We start from the raw sequence: 19,279 nt of genomic DNA on the forward strand, positions 1-19,279 counted from the left end.
CTCTGGGAATGGTTGCCAGCTCCTTTTGGCACCGGCAGTGTCTCTGCAGCTCGTTCTGCTGAGGAGCCTCCAGTGAGCCGTGGACAGATTCCAGATCCAACTGCAGCTCTGGCTCAGCCCTCCCCTGCTCTCTGAGCTCCACGTCCACCTGTCTCCCAGGAGCTGGGATCCTGTGCAGGGAATGAGGTGGGATTAGAGCCTTGTCCTGGCTGCCAGCTCTGCCCAGGGTCACCCCACACTGCTCTGCTCTCCGTGTCCCTGTGAACACTTGCCCTCAACACTTCCCCAAACTCTTCCCTAGACCCTTCCCTAAACACTTCCATAAACACTTCCCTGAACATTTCCCTGAACACTTCCCTGAACACTTCCCTGAACACTTCCGTGAACATTTCCCTGAACACTTCCCTGAACACTTCCCTGAACATTTCCCTGAACACTTCCCCAAACACTTCCCTGAACACTTCCCTGAACATTTCCCTGAACACTTCCCCAAACAGTTCACCGACCTGGCTCCATATAAAAGGAATAAAAGTGTGGATCTGGTCTCCCCCTCCACAGCCCCAAGAGCCAAGCAATCCAGGAAACTCCACCTCCAAGCCACTTTCAGGGCTCTGAAGAGCCCAATTCCCACGTGTGCCCCAAAGCCATGAGGAGACTGGAGTTCATTTCCGTCACCAACTCAATTTTATTGTTTGAAACGCCAGGGAAGTTCAGTCTCAGAAATGTGGGAATTTCTGCTGGCCCCGAACATCCCCCTGGACACCATTCCTTGTCCTGTCCCCTCCAGCTGTGCCTGTGGCTCTGGGGATGTGGAGCATCCCCTCGGTGAGCGTGGTGGGAACAGGCTTGTGACCCTTCCAGCATCGGGGAGGGCTCCGTGAGCCCCCTCTGCTCCTCACTGGGAGCACGGACAACACTGCCCGTGCTGGGACCGCCGCCAGCAGCCCGGAGAGCATCAATTCCCGGGCCGGGAGGCGGGAGCGCCTCTCAGAGCTGGTACTTCTTCAGCAGCTCGCTCTGCCACTGCCGCTTCTTGTTGGGGAAGGCGGCCGGGATGCGGATCCTGCGGAATTCTTCGATGCACTTGCCCAGCTCGGACTGCAGCTCCCGGCGCTCGTCGCTGGCCGCGGCGGTGGCCGGGGTGGCCTCCACGCCGTTCTCCTTGACCCGGTCACTGCCGCGCCGCGGCTGCCCCTCCTCCGGCCTCCGCAGCGATTTGGAGAAGTCCAGAGTGTTGGGGCGGGCCGGGGGCTCCTCGGGAGCTTCTGGCCACGGCGGGGACTCGGTGGGGCTGGGGTCCCTGGGGTCCCTCTCCTCCGGCCGGGCGGCGGTGCCCGGGCCCGGCTGGGCAGGGCCGGGGGTCCCAGCGGCGCTCCCGGAGCCGTCCCCGGCCGGACCCGGCACCTGCTCGGGAACCGGAGAGTCCCGGGCTGGGGAGGGAAACGGAGAGGAGTGAGAGAGGAGAGGAGATTCGAGGAGAGGAGATTCGAGGAGAGGAGATTCGAGGAGAGGAGAGGAGAGGAGAGGAGAGGAGAGGAGAGGAGAGGAGAGGAGAGGAGAGGAGAGGAGAGGAGAGGAGAGGAGAGGAGAGGAGAGGAGAGGAGAGGAGAGGAGAGGAGAGGAGAGGAGAGGAGAGGAGAGGAGAGGAGAGGAGAGGAGAGGAGAGGAGAGGGGATGAAGGAGCTGAGGGAGATGGGGGGATGAGGGAGACGAGGGAGAGGAGGGACATAAGGAAAGGAGGGAGATGAAGGAGATGAGGGATATGAGGAGGATGAAGGAGCTGAGGGAGACAAGAGAGATGGGGGAGAGAAGGGACATGAGGAAAGGAGGGAGATGAAGATAAGGGAGTTGGAAGAGATGAGGGAGCCGAGGGAGATGAGGGTGGTGAGCAGGGTGAGGGAGTTGGGGAGTATGAGGGAGCTAAGGGAAATGAAGGAGGTGAGGGAGCTGAGGAAGCTGAGGGGATTGAGGGACCTGCTAGGAATTCTTTTAAAAATACACTTGGTGGCAGAGATACAAAACAAGTAATAAATATTCTTAAATATAATATTCCTATTTAAAAATAAATATAAATATTCCTATTAAATATTTTAAATATTCCTGTTTAAAACCCTTCACCCTACACAGAAGCAGAAAATGTCAAGGGGGATTTTCTTTTTCCTTCAAAACTTTTGTAAGGGCAGAGTTGGATTTTTCCCCTCCTTTTCTTTTCTTTCCTCTTTTTTTTTTTTTTTTTTTTGGTCCCATTTTGACATTTGCTGAGCAGCTCCAGCTCTGCAGTTGCTGGAGGTGGGAAGCAGGAATGTCACCCATCAGCGAGCAGAGCCCTTGGAGGCTGGATTTTCTTTGGCAAATCCCTATGGGAAGTTAGAGGGATGAATCTTTGCCCCAAATTCTTTGAGTGATGGAATGAAGCCTCGAAGCTGCTTTAATCATCTTATCTGCGAACCTGGGAGCTGCTTTTGGGAACCGTGGAGCTGAGGCTGGGGGATTTAAGCACCCAAATTCCCAGGAGGAGCCTCTGTCTGAGCTGGAGAATGAATTCAAATCCTTCAGTTCCTCTCCAGTGTCTCAGCTCCTGGAGCACCCTGTGACTGTGGCTGCCTCAGGATAACATTTATTTCCCAAAGTTTTCCATTTTACATCCCATTATTCCCATCTGAGGCACAGAGAACTGTTCAGGTCACCAGGCTGAGAGCAAATCCAGGTTTCCAGGGAACAGCTCCTGAATATTTCTCGTATCCCTGACGTCCTTTGGGTAGTCTGGCAGGGCTGGTGCCAGGCCACAAACTCACATCCCTGACATTTCCCTGCTCTTAATCTCAGAATCGTGGAATGGTTTGGGTTGGAAGGGACCCCAGAGCCCACCCAGTGCCACCCCTGCCATGGCAGGGACACCTCCCACTGTCCCAGGCTGCTCCAAGCCCCAGTGTCCAACCTGGCCTTGGACAGTGCCAGGGATCCAGGGGCAGCCACAGCTGCTCTGGGCACCCTGTGCCAGGGCCTGCCCACCCTGCCAGGGAACAATTCCTGCCCAATCTCCCATCCAGCCCTGCCCTCTGGCAGTGGAAGCCATTCCTTGTGTCCTGTCCCTCCATCCCTTGTCCCCAGTCCCTCTGCAGCTCTCTGGAAGGGGCTCTGAGCTCTCCCTGGAGCCTTCTCCTCTCCAGGTGAGCACCCCCAGCTCTCCCAGCCTGGCTCCAGCCCGGGAGCAGCTCCGTGGCCTCCTCTTTCCTTAGCTTTGGACACACATCCTGGTTTTTTTGCCCAGGTTTGTCTTTTCTCACATTTCGAGCCCCTGTCTGGCATTAGGGGTGTCACCCCTCGGCTGATCCAAGGCCACCCCACAGCCCTAAGTGTCCCTCCCAGCCGGCAAAAGGGATCAGCCCGGCTGAGTTTTCTGATCCTTTCTCCCACAGATTTTCCTTCCCCGGTGCCACTTGTGCTTCAGAGCTCCAATTAAATTCAGCAGCGACACTTCCGAGCAGCCCCGCGGAGCCGCTGGGACCCTGCTGGGGGCAATTACCGGCTCCTGCCGGCGTTTTGCGGGAAGCAAACACCGTCCCCACCCTCGGCTCCGGGACACTGCTTTGCTATCCCAGAGGCTGTGACAGGCACAGGAGCTCGGGCCCGGGCTCACAGCACTGCATTTGCTGCTCCCGCACACTGCCCCCATCCCCAGGGATGCTGGAAAGTCCCAGCATGGGTGGGGGGAGTAGGACACTCCTGGGTGATCCCAGATGAGGGATCTGCAGCTCACGCTCCCTCGGGCTCCAGGATTCCCTTCCCTTCCCTTCCCTTCCCTTCCCTTCCCTTCCCTTCCCTTCCCTTCCCTTCCCTTCCCTTCCCTTCCCTTCCCTTCCCTTCCCTTCCCTTCCCTTCCCTTCCCTTCCCTTCCCTTCCCTTCCCTTCCCTTCCCTTCCCTTCCCTTCCCTTCCCCTCCCTTCCCCTCCCTTCCCCTCCCTTCCCCTCCCTTCCCCTCCCTTCCCCTCCCTTCCCCTCCCTTCCCCTCCCTTCCCCTCCCTTCCCTTCCTTCCCTTCCCTTCCCTTCCCTTCCCTTCCCTTCCCTTCCCTTCCCTTCCCTTCCCTTCCCTTCCCTTCCCTTCCCTTCCCTTCCCTTCCCTTCCCTTCCCTTCCCTTCCCTTCCCTTCCCTTCCCTTCCCTTCCCTTCCCTTCCCTTCCCTTCCCTTCCCTTCCCTTCCCTTCCCTTCCCTTCCCTTCCCTTCCCTTCCCTTCCCTTCCCTTCCCTTCCCTTCCCTTCCCCCCCCATTTTTTGTAGAGACCAAACTTCCTCCAAAATAACCAGGAAGGGAATTTTTGTGAGGTCCTGGAGTGACTGGACATGGGGGAATGGCTGCCCACTGACCAGGAAGGGATGAGAGGGGATATTGGGAAGGAATTCCTCCCTGGCACAGGGTGCCCAGAGCAGCTGTGGTTGCCCCTGGATCCCCGGCAGTGCCTAAGGCCAGGATGGACACTGGGGCTGGAGCATCCTGGGACAGTGGAGGTGTCCCTGCCATGGCAGGGGTGGCACTGGGTGGGCTTCAAGGTCCTTCCATCCCAAAACATTCCACGTTTCTCTTCCATGGTTTATTTCCACAGCTCTTTTCCCTCTGGTGTTTAAATGGAAAAATCAGGACCTCACATGGCTTGGGGTGTACCAGGAATGTCTTGGTTCCTTTACAAGCTTTTTAAAATTCCTTCCTCCTAAACGTGGGTGATGCAGGTCAAAAAAAGATGGATAAAACCTTCCAAATGAGCTGGAAGAGCACATTGACTTTGGGAAGTGTGGGAAGGGGGCATCCAGGGTGCATCCAGAACACCCCCTGGATGCCCAGGGTGTATCCTCAACATCCCAGTGCCCAACCCAGACCAGCTGCTCCCGTGCCAGCTGCTGGGTCCCTTCAATCTCAGGACTCGACTCAGCATGAATTGTTCTGGTTTATGGAATGAATCCAGCTAGGAACAGCACTGGAAGCTTCCCGTGCAGCTGGGCCAGTGTGCTCTGGTACCCAGGCCCTGCCACAGGGCCCTGGCAGTGCCAGAGATCCCAGATGGATCCCCAGGGAATCCTGATCCCTTGGCAGGAGGCACCAAGCTCAGGTGCAGAGAGTTCCTGGAGCCCCAAACTCCACAGATGGCAGAAACCCCAGCCTGACTCTCCTGAGATTCTCCCTTTGTAATCCATTCCTGCTGTTGGAAAAGCTCAGCAAGAAGCTGGGAAAAAAAGATCCAAACAGCAAAAGGGGCCTCTTGAAGGACCTTGGAGCCCTGGGAAGGTAATCCAGATTTTCCTTCACCATACAGGCACTGCCAGGAGGAGGCAAGGTGGGAATAGCGATTTCAGGGACTTTTCTGAGGGCTGAGGTTCCCTGGAGGGAAGGTGGAGGGAGGCTGGACACCGGTACCTGCTGGCCTTGGTTCCGTGGGTTCTGGGGATTGTCCACTCCCCGGAGTGTCCCCTGGTGGGCAGGAGCTCTGCTCCTCTGCTGCTGCCAGGTTCTCTGCGAGGAAAAGATTGGGAATTGCATAAATTATGGAGATGTGTTCACCAACATCACCCTGTGGGTATGGAGACCCCGTTCCATCGTCCATAGGAATCACAGAGTCCTGGAATGATTCGGGTTGTGAAGGACTTTAAAGCTCATCCAATTCCACCCCATCCCTTCCACTGTCCCAGGCTGCTCTAAGCCCTGTCCAGCCCGGCCTTGGACACTTCCAGGGATCCAGGGACAGCCACAGCTGCTCTGGGAGTGTGTGCCAGTTTTATCAGAATGCTCAGCTTTGCAGGATCTCGGTGTATGCAGGCACAATGTGATTGCAGGAAATGCCCTGGAGATCCTTCATCTAAATTAAATCAGGGTTTGCTGAGTGCCTGTGGATATCCACAAGCTGCAGGGATGGCTGGAATGTAGGAACGCCTCCAGCCTGGAATCTGCGGCTGCATTGCCTCATCCCTGGCAGTGCCCAAGGCCAGGCTGGACATTTGGGGCTTGGAGCAGCCTGGGACAGTGGAAGGTGTCCCTGCCATGGCAGGGGGGATTAGGAGACCTTTAGAGTCCCTTCCAACCCAAACCAGTCTGGGATTCTATTCCACGACTCCTGAGCATGGGATGCTGTGCAATTCCGACCTTTTTAGCCTTTGAATCCGCCTGTCTGTCAGGACTGACAGATGGAGATCCAACTCCAGCCACCTTTTGTCATCCAGGACTTCAATCCCTTGGAGCTAGAACAAACCCGTCCAAGGTTTTTGTGCCTTTAATTCCTGGCCAGCTCCTGCCGGGATCTAAATCAGCCCTCGACACTCCACCCCCTGAGCGAGCCGATATCCATCAGCGCCTAATTACTGTTCCCCAACCATCCCACGGCGCCTTTCATCTCCAATTCCTCCCGATTTTCCTGATTTCCTGCCCTCCCTGGAGCTGGCAGGGCCCACGCCCAAGAGCTGAGAGAGGGGAGCAGTGTTTGGGGCTGAAATTTTGGCTGCCTTCACTACAGCTGATTCCTGCAATTCAGTTCATCCCCTGTGCAGCTGTTCCTGTTTCCAAAACATTCCCTTTTTTTGCTTTTTGGGAGCTCTGCTGTCAGCTTTAGGCTGTTTCCTGTGGATCTGTGCAGTCCAAGTATATTTTTCCTGCTTATTTTTACCCATATTTATAAAATATACACATTTAGCAGTGGATATTCCCTGTCACTGATTAATTTAACATCTGCTCTGACCTGCCCAGTTCTGGCATTCCCAGGGAGACAGGGAAAAGAACAACAAATCCCATCTCCAAAGGTCTCCCAAATCCCCTCTCTGAAGGTCTCCCAATGCTCCCTCTGAAGGTCTCCCAGCTCTCTCTGCCTTCTCCCCACGAGCAGAAATTTTGCTTTTCCCAGAGCTGGGATGCTACAGCTCCCTGCCAAGTCCTTTGGGATAACAGGGATGGGATCAGCGGGAGGAGCTGTGGGATGTCCCTGGAGCAGCAGAGGAGGGGGTAGCACGGCAGCTGTCCCACACCGAGACTTGGCGTGAGCACTCGGTTCCCTCTGGCTTTTCCAGAGCAGCCGCTCCAGCTTTGTGGCTGGGCTGGGAATTATGAGGGATTCAGACACCGGGGTCAAATTCCGGTGACGGCGCAGAGCCCTTGGATGCTGGGAGCCAACAGAGCCACCCTGCTTTACATCAGCACATCTGCCTGGGGTGGAGGCCTGGGACCACATGGAGCAAAAGCAGCTTTCCCTCCGTGCCCAGCCCATCCTTTTGGATAACCCTTTATTCCCCAAAAAGTTCTTCCAGGCCTGGCACAGGGCAGGGGTGGAGTCCCCGTTCCTGGAGGGATTTAAAATCCCCAGGGATGTGGCATCTGAGAACACGGGGTATTGCCACACTCGGGAGTGGCTGGGATGTGCTCTCAGTGGTCTTTTCCCACAGAAATAATTCTATGATCCTAAGACCTGCCTGTTTACTGCGATTAGTGATCCATAGCGAGGATGGCAAAGCTTTGCCAAGAATTCTTCCAAGAGGAGCAGCTCCTGGTGAGCCTGAGCTGCATCCAGCCTGGAAGGGCTGGTTCCCACCTGGAAGGGCTGGTTCCCACCTGGAAGGGCTGGTTCTCACCTGGAAGGGCTGGTTCCCACCTGGAAGGGCTGGTTCTCACCTGGAAGGGCTGGTTCCCACCTGGAAGGGCTGGTTCCCACCTGGAAGGGCTGGTTCCCACCTGGAAGGGCTGGTTCCCACCTGGAAGGGCTGGTTCCCACTTGGAAGGGCTGGTTCTCTACCTGGAAGTGCTTCCGCCGTGTCTCCCTTGAGGTCCAGGATGGGCTCAGAAGAGGACATGGGTTTTTTGGGGCTCTGCTCCGGTTCCGAAGGCTCGGGAATGGGAAGGCTGAGCCAGGAGCTTCCTAGGAATCAACACCCAAAGGAGAAAAATCTTAGAAGGAAAGTGATGCAGAGGGAATGTGAGAAGAGTGGTGAATGGGAATAGAATCCAAAGCACCTCCTGGAGTGCCACGCTGGGTTCCCAGGGTGAGGAATGGTCAGGAAAAGTCCCAGTGCCTCCCAAACCCTTCTTGGGGTGATCCTCAAGCTTTGAGCAGTGCCTGTAACCACATCCCACATTTCCCACCAGGACCTGCTGTTCCTCATGCTTTGCTCCTGCTCTCCTGCCTTTTTCCTAAACCTCTCTGTCCCTGGCTTTCCATACATTGCCTCATTTACATGAGGATTTACAAACAGGGAGGAATGCAGGGTGTTTATCCTACACTAGGATTAGTGCTTCAGCTTTCCATCATTTTCTTTCCTGACATTTCCACACAGACACTTCCATTTGCCACACAGCCTGGATGAGCCTTTGGATCTAGCTGCACTTTCTGCCCCATCCAAGGGATTTCCCTCTCCATGGAGGAGCATCGGAGCAGGATCATCCCGTGGGCACAGAGAGCAAGAAATCCCATGAACGCTCCAGTTCCAGGCAGACGGGGAATCATGGAATCATCACCCAGAAAGGTCATCCAGGACACTTCCACTATCCCAGGCTGCTCCAAGCCCTGTCCAGCCTGGCCTTGGGCACTGCCAGGGATCCAGGGGCAGCCACTGCTGCTCTGGGCACCCTCCCAGCCAGGAATTCCTTCCCAATATCCCATCCAGCCCTGCTCTTCCAGGGGTGGATGAAAACTTTCACCAAGTCCACCCTGATCTGGGTAAAACCAATCCTGCTCCACCCAGCCATGGGAAGCAGAGGGTGGAACTGGGTGCTCCAGCTCCCCAAATCCCCTCAGCTGAGCAGGATTCGGTGTTCAGGGCCTGCCAGAAACCAGGACAGCAGGAATTTTCCCAGAGACAGCCTGGCCAGGGTGGTCATCCACGATCCATTATGACCCAGAGGAAGGTGCAGCCTGCAGGAGATGGCAGCAGGACCCAGGCATGGCCTGTGCCCATGGCCCCCCTCACTAACTGCGCTTCCTGAGACAATTCCTGACTCTTCCCAGGCTCCAACCAGGGCCTCCTGCTTCCCAGGACCACCAGCTTCACCCAGAGGCTCTGTGCACTGCCAGTGCAGCTGGAAAGGTTTCATTCCTAATTCCAATTAATATGCCAGAGGGGCTGGTTTTGCACCCAGTTAAGTCCTTGAGGAGGGAATTTGAGCTGAATTCTATTCCAGCAGGGCATTCCAAAGCCTTTTGGGCAGAACAACACCCAGACAGGACACAGGAACGTGGCTTGGAAAGGAATTCCTGGCACACAAGTGGGAGGGGAAAGATTTTCTGTGGAATAAGAACCACACTGAGGCTCCCCCATTCCATCTGCACAGCTGAACTTCTCCAGGTGCTCCCAAACATTCCGGCAGAGCTCCAGGGCGCTGCATTCCCAGCTCCACGTGCTGACCTGCAGCCGGCGCTTATTAAAGATTTACAGGCAAAGCTGTCAGTGCTGCTCTGGGGATGGACTTTTCCTCTTATAGCTCTATCCCTCTAATTCTAATAGGATTGGGAGGAGGAGGCGGAGGCTGGAGCAGTGCCAGGAGCCAAGGCAGGTTTGTTCCTTCCAGAGGCTTTGCACACCTCGGCGGAGCTTTCCGGGAGTTCGTTCCTCTTCCAGCACCTCCCGTAGGCTCTCTGGGATTTTGGGTTAATCCCTGGGACAGTGGGAGCAGAAGAGCTGCTCTGTCCTGGTTTTCCCTCATCCCAGGGATAACAAAACACCCTCCATGTGCTGGCTGTCCGTGCTCTACTCCGCCAGAAAAACGGCATTAATCCCATTTTATTCCAAATTTCAGATGGGCACTTGCTGCTTCCCTGGGTTGGGGAAGATTTCAAAGCCACCTCTGGAAGATGTTGGCTCCACCCCACTTCTGGCCTCAAATCCACGTTGTCCAACAAACACAATGGCTTTGGGGGCATTCCCTGGATGTAGGGAAGGGATGGAAGCCACCGAGGAGCCACTGGGACACTTGGGAATTGCAGCTACTGCTGAAACTCAAATGCTTGGGGTTCCTCCTTCACCCACTCCCAGGTTTTTCCCAGGACATGCTTTTCCATGGATTTACCTGGAAGGCTGCAGTGCCTGGAGAGCTGCCTGGAGAGCTGGCCTCTTACAATGGGACCTGGAAACAAACAAGAAGGTTTGGATCTGGATCCGTGCTCCAAGATCATGGAATTCTGATGAACCCCCTCCACCTCTGCACCCGTGTGTGGGTCTGGATCCTGCTCCAAAATCATGGAATTCTTGTGTTCCACATCCACACCCCCACTGGAGATGGGTGGAAGGAAAATGAGCGCTGTGGTTCTGTCCCATGACAAATCATTCCCTGGGATTTTCCCCTTGGATGTGCCAGGAGCCCAGCCAGGTTTTATGGTGCTTTGGCAAAATATCTGAGCTCCCCCCAACACTTCTGCCTTTTGGAAGTCGAGAGTAACCTGACTGTCCTTTAATTCATGGAAAAGTTCTCCAGCTCAACCCCATCCCAATTTCAGCAAGAGGTGCCCCTGCACCAGCAAAACCTGGGAGTTGTTGGAAAGGGAATTTTGATCCAAGATGTCCTGTAGGAGCAGGGACACAGTAATGTCCTGGTGCATCCCCTTCCCTGGGATTTGGGATCAGATCAAGCCTGGGCATCACAACAACCCAAGTTCTTTCCACTGGAAAAGCGAAGGAGCCCCCCTTGTGCTCCTTGGAAGCCTGAGGAATATTTCCTGCTCTGCACCAGGGAAAGCCTCAGCTGTAAAATGGGATCAACAACCTGTTTTCTGCTTGTAGGGAAGAAGGGAAAGTCTGCAGTCATTCCCAAATGCTTTATTAATTCCATGGCTTTTGCTGGAAGCAAAGGGGGCTGGAAAGAGGCAACTCTGCCTGTCTGGAGCTGGTTGCTATTGGAGTTTTCCTTGGAAACCCAGTAACACAACGTGGAGAGGGAGATGAAAATTACCCTTAATCCTGAAGTATTGTTGGGAAGGGGGAAATTGGCATGTTCCATTTGGGAGCTGTAGAAATAAACACATTTTTAACCAAAAAATGGGATTTTCTGCACTGTTTCCTACCCTTCCTGAGAAATTTGCACCTGGTTCTAATTAACCCTAAAGCTTCATTAATGATCAATTTGGCATCAGTCATAATTAATCCCAAATGTGCATTTTGCTGTGGAATAAATGGTTTACCTGAGCACGTTTGCTAATTCCATTTCGGAATTGTGGCTGTATATTAATTAAATTGAAATCATAATTAAAAGCAGAATTAAAACCCTTCTAATAAACATGGGGGAAAAAAATCCCTTGGTTTTATGTTCAGGCCACAAATTCGTGGCTAATGGAGAGCAGTTATTCCATTTTCCTGAGGGCTTTTGGATAAAGGCCATCCAAGAGGCTTTTAAGGAAACTCTGGAGCCAAGGGGGGATTGTTGAACTTCCAGCATGGATTAAAAGCTTATTAAGGGAGAGAAAAGGAGGGATGGAATCAAGAGTTCATTCCCAGCATATAAATAATGGAATAAGGGGATGTTCCCGAGAGGCCATCCTGGGATGAAGGGCTTTTATTATCCAGGAAAGGGGGAAAGGGGAAACAGCCAAGAGGAAAATGGAGGAAATGGAATAATGGGGTGGTGGAGGTGGGTGGGAAGGGACCTTGGGATCAGCTCTGGTGGAGAAACTTCCATTGGGATGGACAGAATGACAACCAGGACACAGGAATGTGCCTTGGGAATGTCCCGGGGATGTGTCATCAACCTTGGTGGGATTTCAGTCAGCTTCAGAGACCCAGGAGAGAGCTGGGAATGTTCACCTGGGGAAGATCCAGGGAGAGCAGGGGCAAGGCCAGGAGGGGCTTTGTCCTTGTTTTTTGGGGGAAGAATTAATCAGGAAATTGCAGCGCTCCGGGCTTTAAGGCTGGAGTTAAATCCCTTTAAATCAGTGGCACCGAGCTCCTGTTATTTAAATAATGGCTTGGGATTTTTGTTTTGTTTGATTTTGGTCTTCGGAACAAAAGGAGAAAAAAGAAACCCCACAAACAAACCAACCAAAAAAACCTTCCATGGATGACCTGCTCCGAGCACACCGAGATGCTCCAGCTGTTCCCAGCCCCCTCCAGCGCTTTCATCCAAGATGCAATTAATTATCTGGGAGGACGTGGAGCTGCTGAGCTCATCTGGGATGTCCACGAGCACGGGAGGTCACAGTGACCACTCCGAGCCTCAGATATCAGATACTGGGAAGGAATTCCTGGCTGGGAGGGTGGGGAGGTGCTGGGATAGAATTCCCAGGGCAGCTGTGGCTGCCCTGGATCCCTGGCAGTGCCCGAGGCCAGGTTTGAGGGGCTTTGGAGCAGCCTGAGACAGTGGGAGGTGTCCCTGCCATGGCAGGGGTGGGGTGGGCTTTAAGGTCTCTCCCAGTCCAAACCATTCCATGATTCCAGGCCATGCTGCTGCTGCAGGAATCAGTGGGAACACGAGCAGGGGATGTGGAAGGGGCAGATCCCGAGGTGGAAAGGAGGCGATGCTCAGCCAGGGACACCAGCCCACACCTCTGGGGTACCCACCGGAAAACCTGGGAGAACACCTGGGAACAAACCTGGGAACAGACCTGGGAACAAACCTGGGAGCAAACCCAGGAACAAACATGGGAACAGCTCTGGGAACAGATCTGGGAGCACAACTGGGAGCACACCTGGGAACAAACCTGGGAGCAAACCTGGGAGCACAGCTGGGAATAGACCTGAGAGCACAGCTGGGAACAGACCTGGGAACAGACCTGGGAGCAGACATGGAAACAGATCTGGGAACAGATCTGGGAGCACAATTGGGAGCACACCTAGGAACAAACCTGGGAGCAAACCTGGGAATAGACCTGGGAGCACAGCTGGGAACAAACCTGGGAACAAATCTGGGAACAAACCTGGGAACAGACCTGGGAGCACACCTGGGAACAAACCTGGGAATAAACCTCGGAGCACGGAGGGGATCCCTGGCTCCTGCCAAGGCTCGGAGTGACAGAGGCCAGGTCAGTTTGTCCTTCATTTCCGTGGCACTGCTGGATGACCTCAGCTCCAGCGAGGGAGGGACGGAAGGAGGGAGGGGAACGGCTCACGGTGGAGATCCCTGGTGCCAAAACCTCATTCCTCATCCAAATACAAATTAATCCCACTGGAAGGAAGCAGCTGCGCTTTCCAGGGGCTGCGGTTTGCTGGGAGGTGGAGGGGATTAAAACCACTCGGAAATTTCAGGAATTGGGAAGAGTATTTGGCATCAGCACCTTATCAGAGCCCAGCAGTGCCCGCTCCTGCTGGAAGTGCTTTTCTGGCCCCTTTGACTGAGTTCGGGAAGATTGGGAATCCTTCCAAACCGGCACCTGGGGATTTCAGCTCCTCTGGAGCCAAATTCCGGTTAAAAGGCTGAGCCGTGGAGTTGATGGAGTTTTTGTGTTTCCCCGGGGGTTGTGTTAAATCCCCTCCGGGCACACAAAGGACATTAATAATTTGGGAATCAAACGGAAAGCACTGGCCCCGCCCTGGCTCCCCTGGGGTTTGGAGCTGCTCCCTTAAAGCGGCTGGAGGCGAACGGGACATTCCAGGGACAGGGACGAGGGGATGGGACATTGCCAGGGATAGGGACGAGCAGCCGGGAAAGCAGCTGAGCATTTGAAAGGTGCGAGTGCTGCAGGAAAACCCGGGAGTGCCAAAGGCCAGGGGGGCTCTGCCCGCTCCCAAAGCCCTGCTGGGAGCTCCCGCAGTGATGGGGAGCCCGCGGCAGCTCCTGGGCTCCCCCTCCCCGGACACGGGGATTTTTAGGGTGCCAGGATTGCTGCTGCACCCCCTACACGCCAAGGGGATGCCGTGGGAGCCGAGGCACCCCGGGATCCAGGGAATACTCCCCTTTCCTGGGAAGCCCTTGGGGTGCGCGGCGGCGGAGGGGAGCAGGGGAGGCTTTGGTGGCGGGAGGTTGCGAAACGATTTCCTGTTTACTCCTCTCCTCTGTCAGCTGAACGCAGACTCTGCTCCTGAAATGGCACTGTCTCCCTGTCCCTGTCCCCTGTCCCATTCTCTCACCCTCAAACCCTCCCCGCGCACACATCCCTGCTCAGGATCGCTGCAGCTGGAATCCCCTGGCTCCTCAATGGCATTTAATCCTCGGAGCTGATTAAAACGGGCCATTAACAGCAAATTAGGGACTAATGGGAATAATGGCTGTGCTCAGGGAGCGATTCCAGGGAGAGGGGACGGCACCAAAGCAGCTCTAATCCCTTGTTCTGCCGGAGAGGGGAAGGATTTGGGTTTATCCCGGGTTTTTTTTGGGTAGAAGCCTGAGCTCTAAGGAGGGGATCCCCAGGTGAGGCCAAGCACTGGAACTCGGCCGGGTTTTCTTTATCCCGCCTGGTTTAGAACAGCTGGAGTGCGAGGGGGAGTTGTTGGATGGGGCTTGGAAACGCCTGGGATAGTGGAGGGGGTCCCTGCTGGAGCTGGATGAGCTCTGGAGTCCTTTCCAGTCCGAACCATTCCGTGATTTTAGAACAATAGTCCACGGCTCTCTCGGTGCTTGGGGCTCCAGATGTGGGCGGGCTGTGTTTCACGACAGCAAGGACTTCCCCACATCCCAGAGCTGACTCTTGGAATGTCCTTTCCACGGGGAGCTCTGCTCTCCAGAACATTCCAGTAGAGACCTCCAGCGACTCCTTTCCTCACGCTGTGCCTGGGGAAACTGAGGCAGGGCGAGCTGGGACAGGCACAAGCCCAATTTCGGGGTTGTTTTGTTGTCCCTTTCGCTTCTCCCAAAGTTTCCCTGGCTCCGTGCTTTCCTCATCTGATCCCAAAAACCACTCCCTGTCTGGCCAATCCCACAGCACAAGGCTGGGATAAGGAAAACTTGATTTCTCTCTCTCTCTCTCTCTTTTTTTTTTTTTTTTTTTTTTTCCCTAGTTTCCTTTATTTATTCTTTTCATCTTTGAGCCTTAAACATTTGGGCTTTGTTTGGGTTTTCGGGGCTGGGCCCTCTCTTGTCCCGGAAAGGGCCCCAACCCAAAGCCAAACAAACCCTGATCCCTGTAGGGGCCATTCCTGAAGGGCTGGACTGGATGATCCCTGTGGGTCTTTTCCAATTCGGAATATTCCATGGTTCTGAGTGTATGGGAGCTCAAAAGCTGAATTCTGAGGGGAAAATCTGATTTTTCAGGTGGTTTTTTTTGTGAAACGGCCCCAGAATTTGCAGCCCCTCATGCCTGCTCCTGGTGGGAAGGGGCTGTTCTTCCCTGGGAGGAACATTCCAGGGATATCATGTCCAGGGAACAAGGTGCTCCTCCTCCCTGCTTCCCACAGGGATCCTTGGAAAGATGGGACAGGACAAGGCCAGGCTCCATCTCCCTTCAGAATTCCAGATCATGGAATCCCAGACTGGTTTGGGTGGGAAGGGACCTGAAATTTATTCCTGATAGGAGTTTTTAGGGTGGGGGTGAAGGAAGGGTTAATCCTTTAAGGATGCTGTTGGGCTCTGCATCCCTGTGGATTCATCCTGCCGGGATTTATCCTGGAGTAGGGAAAGGACGGGCAGCAAACATTTGGGATGCAGAGGTTGGGCTCTGACTCCAAAGTGATTTAGGTGGAATTTGGTTTAGGTTATTTGCAGGAACATCCTTCCCTCAGATCCTGCCCGGCCCTCCCGGAGCAGCGGGGGGAGCATAATTCCCAGCCATCCATCACCTGGAATGAAGGAAAACTTTTTGGACTGCCAGGGCCTTTGAAGAAAACCACCTGGCCATCCCCAAGTCCAGCCTGCTTCAGCTCAGCACAAACTGTCTGCGCAGGCTGGACAAGAATTATTTGGCAAATTCTGCAGCACTCACCGGAATCCAACACATCCAAGGGCTCCCAAAAGTCCCAAAAGACCCAAACTCATCTGCTTTCCCTCTCCTGCTCCCCATAGCCCCAGGAAGGAGCCCCAGAGGCCTCTCTGTGGTCAGAACACAGCAGCTGTAGCTGTTAAGCTGAGCCTAAACCCGTGTTTTGTTAAACCCTTCCCAAACAAAGCATCCAGGCTGCAGTTTCTGCACCAGGAATGGTAAAATCTCCCCTCTCTCCAGTAGTTTTTCCTGGTGCTGGATGCCCATGTCATTAAAGGGAATTTTGGGGGGGTTATTTTTAAAATTAATAAGATTTGGGTCAGGTTGGAGGGAGCTTGGAACAGCCTGGGATGGTGGAAATTGTCCCTGGTTCTGGCAGGGGGTGGGAATGGACTGGATGAGCTTTGAGGTCTTCACCAAGCCAAAGCATTTCCTGGTTATCTGAGAGAGGGAGAGGCTGGTTCCAACTTCCAGCTGCTTCTCCCCTCTCCTGCTCCTCCATCACCAAATCCTTTCTATTGCCACATTCCAACAAATCCCTTGGGTTTTTGTGGAGTCTCCCATGGCAGGATGGGATTTCAGGACTGGGAATGGGATTTTTGTGCCCCCCTCTGGCCTCTCTGACCCCACAGGCCCCTCCCTGTCCTCTTCCCAGTCCATGGGATTGAGCTGCTCCATGGACGGGGAGAGCTCAGCTTTGGGAACCTCTGCCCCCAAAGGGTCCCCCTGGAGAGGGGCTGGAGCCACACCGAGGACGCAAAGTGCTTCCAGATGTTCTCCAGGGGTGGCAGAAGTGCCTGCTGGAGACAGATGGGGCTCGGCTTTTCCTTAAGCTCAGTTTTTGTGAGGAGCAACCGGCAATTTGTGGGCAGGTGCCTGCCTGGGAAGGCAGAGCCAGCCCCAGCTCCTGCTCTGCCTCCCTCCCACCAGGGGTTTTATTTTGGGATGAGGGATTTTCTGGGAATCTCGAAATGAGAGGCTGGGTTATGTTCCCTCTTGGGGAAAACACCCTTGGGGAGCTGGGAGCTTTTCATGGGAACATTCCTCGGTGTGTGCTGAGCTCTGCAAGGAGAGCAGGCCCTGCCCCAGGCATCCACAGGGATCTGCTGCCTGCGCACCCCTCGGGACATCAGGACCTCAAATCCCATCCCAAACCCATCCCAAACTCCATCCAGCTCTCACTCCCAGCAGGATGAGAAGAGCTGCTGAGTGCTCAGTGCAGGGCAGATTAAAATAATCCTGGGGATCCCTCCCAGCCACGGTTTTCCCGGACATCAACGTGGATAATCCCCCCTGCTCCAGGTGTGCTCTGCCCACGTGCTGCCCTCGGGTGCCAGCACTCCCAGGGCTGGGCTGGGCCACCCCAAACCTCTCCCCAGCCCTGGAAAGGCAGCGGATGGGGAGGATGGACCTCCTGGAAAAGAGGGATGCTACCACCAGCACCTCCAGCAGCACCTGGAGCTTGGTTTAACCTGGTTTGCACTGGCAGAAAGCTGAGGAGCAGGGTCCTGTCCTCCTGGTGGGAAGGAAAAACCACCCCCAAATCCAGCAGAGGAGGAGCTGGACAAGGCTGGGTTTTCCCTGGGAGTGGAGATGCTCAGGGGGAGCACAGGGACAGAACAAGCAGAGCAGGTCTGGGTGTTTGGACAAGCCCAGGGGATGGCCCAGCAGGAGCTCGAGGTCTGGGGGTCACAGAAAGAGGGGAATATTCCCAGAAAAACCAGGTGACATCAGGGAATTGGCTCTCCACTGTCTCCCTGAGGCCCTGAGAGCTCCCAGCTCACTCCAGCCATTCCCTGCCTGGTTCTCCCCACCTTGTTCAGAGGAGACCTCACTGAGATGCTTTTCCATGCCACCATTCCCCAGCAAATTTGATCCATTTGATCCAAGGTCTTTCCTGGGGATCAAATGAGCCAGGTTCTCATCCCGAGCACAACAAGGACACTTTTCCTATAAATAAGTGTATTCAAGGAAAAGGAGCAACCCCAAATCAGGTGCATTTTTGTGGAGATGGATTTTTCCATGAAATCTCAGTTTCCAGGAAAATTGGGCTCTGAAAGGGTTCAGGAATAAACCCCTGCTCGTGTTTCCTGTGGGGGATTGGGCTGAGCAGCCCCGACCCCAGAACCTGCCACATCAAAACCCCCGGAATGGTGACTTTGCCTTTCTGGTTTCTCCCTCAGGCAAAAAATTCCTCCTCCCTGGAGATCAATTTTTCAGCCCAGTTCCAGTGGGGAAAAACATCAAAACAGCCCCATTTCCCACAAGGCAGCAATTTCTTTTCCCAATACTACTTAGGAAAATCTTGAGTTCAAAAAAATAAAGCAAATGTGGAATGCAGGTCCCCTCCCCCTTTATTTAAATGTTTTCTTTGTGTGCACACAGAGCTCAAGTTCCTTTTTCTTGTCTTTTCTTAAGCTGGTTGTCATTTCCTCTTCCAGAGGTTGTTGGAATGAGGAACAGGACCATGAAAAATGTCAAAATACCATTTTTGCCTTCCCCTTCTTCAGGAGAGAGGGAGAACCTGGTTTGAAACTTCTGCTGGCCCCAAAGCCCTCCCTCCTCTCAGAAGCTGCAAACCTTCCTCCCACATGGATCCCAAGCAGGAATGGCCCCTTGGATGTGTCCAGCAGCCAGGGAGGAGATCCTGCAGCTCCTGCTCCAGGAGCTTCACAGGGGCTGGGGTGGGTGGTGGGAGCAGGGATGGGGAGGGAGGAGCAGGGATGGAGGGTAGAGGAGCAGGGATAGAGGGTAGAGGAGCAGGGATGGAGGGTGCAGGAGCAGGGATGGAGGGTGCAGGAGCAGGGATGGAGGGTGAGTGCCAGGGATGGATGGTGGGTGCCTTGGGGGGATGGTGGGTGTCATGGATGGGTAGTGGATGCCAGGGATGGGTGGCAGAGCACCAGGGGACAGGCACAGGCAGCAGACAGGGACATCAGGGTCACCTCTCCTGCAGGCTAAGGCCGTGTGCAGAGCTGGGGCTGGCCTTGGGGATGTGGTGGCCTGGGGTCCTGCCCAGCAGGGTCAGGAGGGGCAGAGCACAGAGGCTCTGATAACTTTGTGTTGCCTCCTTCCTTCTCCTCTTGGAACCCCTTCCCCAAAGCTCCTCTGCCCTGTGCCAGTTGGGCACGTGGGCACACGGCCACTGCGGGCTGTCCCCTTATCCCACACTGCCCTGTGGGGGAGAGCAGCAGCAGCCCCAGTCCCGGGAGGGCGTGGGGAGCTGGGATTGGAAACACCTCACAGGAGATCACCAAAATGGCCACAATTCCCTTTCCTGGGTGAAGCTGTGGCCTGATCCCCACCAGAGCATTCCAACCTCATCCCTGTGACTCCCCTTGTGCTCCCAAGAAAAAAATGAAGGGACTTTTTGGCTGACAAGGCTCCAAGGAGTTGGAGACCTGTATAAGCATTTTACACCCCCGAGCACATCAAGCCTTCCCCGCTCCCCTCCACCTCCCTCATGGAACATCTGCCC

At 54.7% G+C, this 19,279-nt stretch overlaps 1 protein-coding gene across 1 annotated transcript; it reads right to left on the reverse strand.

Annotated features, from left to right (window-relative positions):
• Positions 1-673: 673 nt before the first annotated feature.
• On the reverse strand, positions 674-19,278 carry SCAND1 (SCAN domain containing 1). The gene is made up of 4 exons (XM_063416631.1): positions 10,032-19,278; positions 7,765-7,887; positions 5,409-5,504; positions 674-1,430 (listed from the first exon to the last, which is right to left on the reverse strand). The coding sequence occupies exons 1-4, from the start codon at positions 10,201-10,203 to the stop codon at positions 988-990; spliced, it is 834 nt and encodes a 277-aa protein (XP_063272701.1). The 5' UTR covers positions 10,204-19,278; the 3' UTR covers positions 674-987.
• Position 19,279: the final 1 nt, after the last annotated feature.

The sequence above is a fragment of the Prinia subflava genome, chromosome 20, assembly GCF_021018805.1.
Source record: "Prinia subflava isolate CZ2003 ecotype Zambia chromosome 20, Cam_Psub_1.2, whole genome shotgun sequence".
Lineage (NCBI taxonomy): Eukaryota > Metazoa > Chordata > Aves > Passeriformes > Cisticolidae > Prinia > Prinia subflava.

Coding starts and splice junctions, on each gene's coding strand:
- SCAND1 (XM_063416631.1), bottom strand. CDS start 10,203: ATGATTTTGGAGCAGGATCCAGACCCACACACGGGTGCAGAGGTGGAG. Junction 5,505..7,764: donor CACGGCGGAAGCACTTCCAG/GTAGAGAACCAG, acceptor TTTTCCTCGCAG/AGAACCTGGCAGCAGCAGAG. Junction 1,431..5,408: donor CACGGAACCAAGGCCAGCAG/GTACCGGTGTCC, acceptor TTCCCTCCCCAG/CCCGGGACTCTCCGGTTCCC.